Source organism: Nicotiana tomentosiformis, chromosome 3, assembly GCF_000390325.3.
Source record: "Nicotiana tomentosiformis chromosome 3, ASM39032v3, whole genome shotgun sequence".
NCBI lineage: Eukaryota > Viridiplantae > Streptophyta > Magnoliopsida > Solanales > Solanaceae > Nicotiana > Nicotiana tomentosiformis.
Genome location: NC_090814.1, coordinates 58579382 through 58584987, shown reverse-complemented (window position 1 = coordinate 58584987; position 5606 = coordinate 58579382). Strand labels below are relative to the sequence as shown.

Here is a 5606-nt window from a genome sequence, read left to right as displayed (position 1 = left end):
ATATCCCATCTACAAAAACTCTCATATATATTTTAGATATTCACATGATGCATATAGGTATATATTTCATATAATGTGAATATGAATCTTTCTAACGAGATTAGCTTGATGAGTTCTTGGAGTATATTTGTTGTGTCATATATATTACTTCTTTAGAGGTTTCAATAATGCATTATTGAAAGTTAGATGATAATTTATCATCAATTGTAAAATGTATGAGCACGTGATTTATTTTTGAATTGTTTGACAATTTTCTTTTGTATTGCTCATAAGGTGCCGTTGCAAGGAGTATTTGGTGTCGCTAAGTCGATATATGCTTACATACCATTGATACGTATATGCGGAAAAATCAATTAATTTGCTAATTTTATGTATACTTTTAAGGGTTATATGTGTTCTTGTTAAAACTAAAAAGAATACATTATAGCTTGCGAATTGAATAAAATTATGAAATTAGAATAAATTTTAAGTTAAGTATATTGACTGAGATGATTGAGGACTTTTATGGGCAGCGATATTTTCTTGATTAAGTTAGCGAAATAGAATCAACAACCATTTAGGGTTAACAACTAAAGTTTTCAGCTACTATTTGGTCTCCGTTCTCTCAACTGTTTCTTTTCTCTTTGATCATATCCTTCATTCATCAGCTAGCAGTACAATAACATACTCTGATCATCCGGCTATGGGATGTTCTTCTCGTTGTCCGATGGGTAATCGCTTTCATCCAACGGATAGGGAAGTGTTGAAGTATCTGATAGGGTTTGTGAGAGACGAGCCCCTTCCATGTCAGAACGAGCTCATGCAGCAGACCGATCTTTACGCGGACAAGGAACCTTGGCAGATTTTCGAAGCTTATGATGATCATGGCACCAATAAAACTCGTTATTTCATAACGCCGCAAAAGAAAGAGAAGCCAACTTGGAAAAGTGTTCCACGAACTGTTGAGAAGGGCCCTTGGAAACCTCAAAGCAAAGGCCTAGAAGTGTTTGATGATAAAGGGAGACTCATGGGCTTCGTGAAAAGTTTGAAGTACATTCCCCCAAACAAATCGCCAAACAACGTTAATGGCGAGTGGTTGATGACTGAATACTCTTTGTATGATCGTTATCTCGGTGCTAGAGAGATTAAGAACAAAGGTTTCGTAGTTTGTAAGATCAAGAAGAAGGAAAATCCCGATGATAAGAAAAAAGGAAAAACGGTAGTTAATAATGAGATTATTAGAGACGTTGAAGAATTTATCAATTCCGCTCTACAGGAAGACAACTATGGAATGTGGAATGATATACTTGTCGCAATGGATGATGATCAAAAGAATATTGAATACATAGAGGGAGACGAACTTGGAGACCAATTACTTGCTCTGTTGGGTTCCGAAGTTAATGCCGAATACATAGAGTGGGATGAAGTCGAAGACGATCAACTTGCTAATTTATTGGATTCCGCAGACGATATTGATCTGGATGCTATAGAATTTATCTAAATTAGATGCTAATTGCTTTTTCAATTGACCACGAGAATATACGTACTCTAATATATTTAGTAGCTAATTTAGTTTGATAGTAGATAAAGTTAAAATTACAAGTTTTGTAATATTTTCTCTAAGCTATATGACTCTCAATCAATATATTCTGAAGTTTTACTTGCATATCTCACATAAATTTGTAACTAGTTAGTACTATATGGTCAATGTAAATATGGTCCTTGTTAGTTTATTAAGATTAATTGTCACCTTCTGATGCTACTGTCATCTAATTATTATTGTAGTTCCTTATTAATTTGGTAACTATATATACAAGTTATCCAGTTGCGGAGCGAGAAGATTTAAATTCAATATTTTGCAGAGTTTAGTTAATAGTGGATATTTGGGCCTAGATGTTCAAAACAAAATCTGCAAGACCTGTGATTGGGTACTAGTGTATAATGGATTGTAACTCCTCTATGTGGGTATAGATTGTTCAAAGGACTAAGAAAATCATATTTTCATTAATTACTCTATGCTTGCATTGTTTACGATGCTCAAATGTGGCTTAGTATGTCAATTATCATTAGATCTAAGCTCTAACGTGGTACTACTACTACTACTACTATATAGTATATCTTTTGTATACAGCATGATCAGTGAAGATGGACTACTTTTAAAAGCAATATATAAATAGAATGTTATAGGAATGTAGCATGTTAGAAGTTTTCGTTGAACCTTAATTAGGGGCTTTGGCTCAGTCCCAATATGATTTGTGTTCTTGTAAATTAATGTAGACGAAAATTGAGGAATAGTTGTTGCCTCTTTTTTTTTTTTGGTGCATAGAAGTTTGTCATTTACCTGGAATTTTTAGGGAATGTTGCTAAGAGCCGGGGAATTTGATTTCTATACTCCCAGCCTTACCTACATCTTGTCGTGGTACGATTCTTGTCTGTCTTACCCGGTGTATACGAAAATATCTTATCTTTCAAGGTTTGTCCTTCATAAACCATTGGGACGATTAGATGTTTGATGTCTTATATTTTTATTCCCATGTAACTGCTATTCATAATGGTCAGCTGTGGTAAACGCCCCAACCTTTAAAATTCTAAACGTCCTAGTTTTTCGCATTCTAGCATTAATCACGAAACGAAATGTTAAAATGTTGATCCTCAGTTGAATATTCACAATTTAAGTGCAGTAGAGAGACAAATTAGAGAGAAGGCAGAGGAATTTTCAATTTGTTTTCATTTTAGGAAAAAACAAATATACAAATGATTTGTGGAGGTGCATTGTTTATACGGAAAAGGGCCAACAACATCCGTAACGAATTGAAAATGGATCAAAAATACCCTCCGTTAACCTTTTGGTCCGCAAATATCCCTAACGTTTGTTTTTGGGCTCAAACCTACCCCTATATCTAACAAAAGGACCAACAATATCCCTAACGTATTGAAAATGGATCAAAAATACCCTCCGTTGACTTTTTGGTCCGCAAATATCCCTAACGTTTGTTTTTGGGCTCAAACTTACCCCTATATCTAAAAAAAAAGGGCCAACAATACCCCTAACGTATTGAAAATGGCTAAAAAAAAACTCGTTAACCTTTTGGTTCGCAAATCCCCATAACGTTTGTTTTTGGGCTCAAACTTATCCTTATATCTAATAGAACTAACCTGGTCAATTTTTTGACTTTAACTTCGCCATGTGACATTTTCTTAATCCGCCGCGTATGTTATATGTATTAAATAAATCCACATGTATCTTTTATAATACCCAACTACCCTGACCCGCTCCTATATATTTAAACGGTCGGCTAAAAATAATTACATTCGCTAGTTAAATATATAAAAAATATACATTGATTATATATAAAAATTTGTATATTATACATTAATATTTTAATATATATTTATACATGATATTATTTTTAGGAGAAATTATTCGGTGTAGTTTTCCCTTCAAAATTTGCAGATCTTAACAAGTTTAACAAATATAAATTTTAATTTGCAAACATAAAAATGATAATGTCTATTTATATGATTCTAAAGGAGAAGCAAAGAAACAGATGGAAAGAAAATTATTTAAAACTTTTAATTATATACATATCCAACTGCTTAGCACATTAATGGACATCACATGATCTTTTCTATGTGAACTACTGGTGTTTTAATATATAACGACACATCTAAAATATTAGCAAAATCTGTCGTTCCATTGTCAGATTTTCTTAATAAATTCGAGTTATAGATCATAATTAATAGAAAAAACTACACCGTATAATTTCTCCTAAAACTAATATCATGTAAATATATATTAAAATATTAATGTATAATAATACATATTTTTATACATAATCAATGTATATTTTTATATATTTAACTAGCGAATATAATTATTTTTACCCAACCGTCCAAATATATAGGAGCGGTCAGGGTCGTTGGATATTTTAAAAGACACAAGTGGGTTTTATTTAATACAAATAATACACGTGGCAGGTTAAAAAAATGCCACATAGCGAAGTTAAAGTCAAAAAATTGATCAGGTTAGTTCTGTTAGATATAGGGGTAAGTTTGAGCCCAAAAACAAACGTTAGGGACATTTGCAGACCAAAAAGTTAACAGAGGGTATTTTTGAACCATTTTCAATATGTTAGGGGTATTGTTTTCCCTTTTATTAGATATAGGGGTAAGTTTGAGCCCAAAAACGAACGTTAGGGACATTTGCGGACCAAAAGGTTAACGGAGGGTATTTTTGAGCCATTTTCAATACGTTAGGGGTAATGTTGGCCCTTTTCCGTTACTTATAACAGACTCACGTGCACCTCTCAAACTAACTTTCCTACTTGATCTCCTAAGTTTATCTATTTACATTTAAGTCCCTTCATCCTTATTAGTATTACTCCCTCCGGTCCACAACAAGTGACCAATTTGCTTTGGGCACGCCCATTAAGAAAATATTAAATTTTATACAAAAATACCTAGTATGACTAAACTACCCTTAATTAAATATTGCAGCATAGTTATAGTAGCACTTACTTCTCTTCTCAAATCACTACATTATTTAAAATAAAATTTGAAACTTTTGCTACAATTTTAAGAGCATCTTTGAAAAAACACAAACCAATTTGATGTGATTTGAAACCTCGAGCGAGTCTGTAATATGTTATGGGACTAGTTAGCATGATTGGACGGGGTCCCGAGGGGCTCGGGTGTGTTTCGAAGTGGTTTTGGACAAAATTGGAGCTGTTTGGAATGCTGTTGCTGAAGTCTGGTTTCCTTCTTCGCGAACGTGAGGGAATTCCCGCGTTCGCAAAGAGGACTTTGAGGGGATGATGATTTGTCCTTCGCGAACGCGAAGCTGTGAACGCGAACACGAACACGAAGAAAGAGCAGGGCAAGCCTTCGCGAACGCGGCCCAGGCAACGCGAACGCGAAGAAGAAAAGAAAGATAGGGGCCTGGGGTCGTTTGGCCTTCGCGAACGTGAAGCTTGGAATGCGAACGCAAAGGAGTTGGTCAGCTGGTCATCGCGAATGCGATGAGGACTTCGCGAACGCGAAGAGAAAATGGTGGGGCAGAAGCAATTGGCCTTCGCGAATGCGAAGAAGGATTGGAGGCAGCTGGATTTTTGGCCTTCGCGAACGCGAAGAAGGTGTATCTGGGCAGAATTAAAAGTCCCAAAAATGGTGGTTTGAGTTCATAACTCAAAATCAAATTGGGAGCTCGGTAGAAGGCGATTTTTGGAGAGATTCTTGCGCGGGTGTTTGGGGAAAGTGATTCTTATCCAGTTTTGATTCATTTTCATAATTATGTCATTGAATCCATCATTTAATTCGGATTTAATGGAAGAAAAATCAAGATTTTTGTAAAATCTTCCTAAAACGAAAATTTAAGATTTGGGGGTCGATTTTATTATTGGAATTCGATAAAATTAGTATGGTTGAACTCGTATCGGAATGGGTGTTCGGATTTCATGAAAATTATGTCGGGTTCCGAGAGGCGGGTCCCGCGTTGACTTTTGTTGATTTTTTGGAATAAATTTTTAAGTCGACGTATTATTATCCGGAATTATTTCCGATGAATTTTAATGAAGTTATATAATTAATTTGGATAGATTTGAACGGTCCGGAAGTCATTTCACGAAAGA

The 5606-nt window shown here is 34.7% G+C and overlaps 1 protein-coding gene across 1 annotated transcript; it reads left to right on the top strand.

Moving 5' to 3' along the window:
- Positions 1 to 577: 577 nt before the first annotated feature.
- On the top strand, positions 578 to 1480 carry LOC138908751 (protein SOMBRERO-like). The gene has a single exon (XM_070199404.1). The coding sequence runs from the start codon at positions 683 to 685 to the stop codon at positions 1478 to 1480; it is 798 nt and encodes a 265-aa protein (XP_070055505.1). The 5' UTR covers positions 578 to 682.
- Positions 1481 to 5606: the final 4126 nt, after the last annotated feature.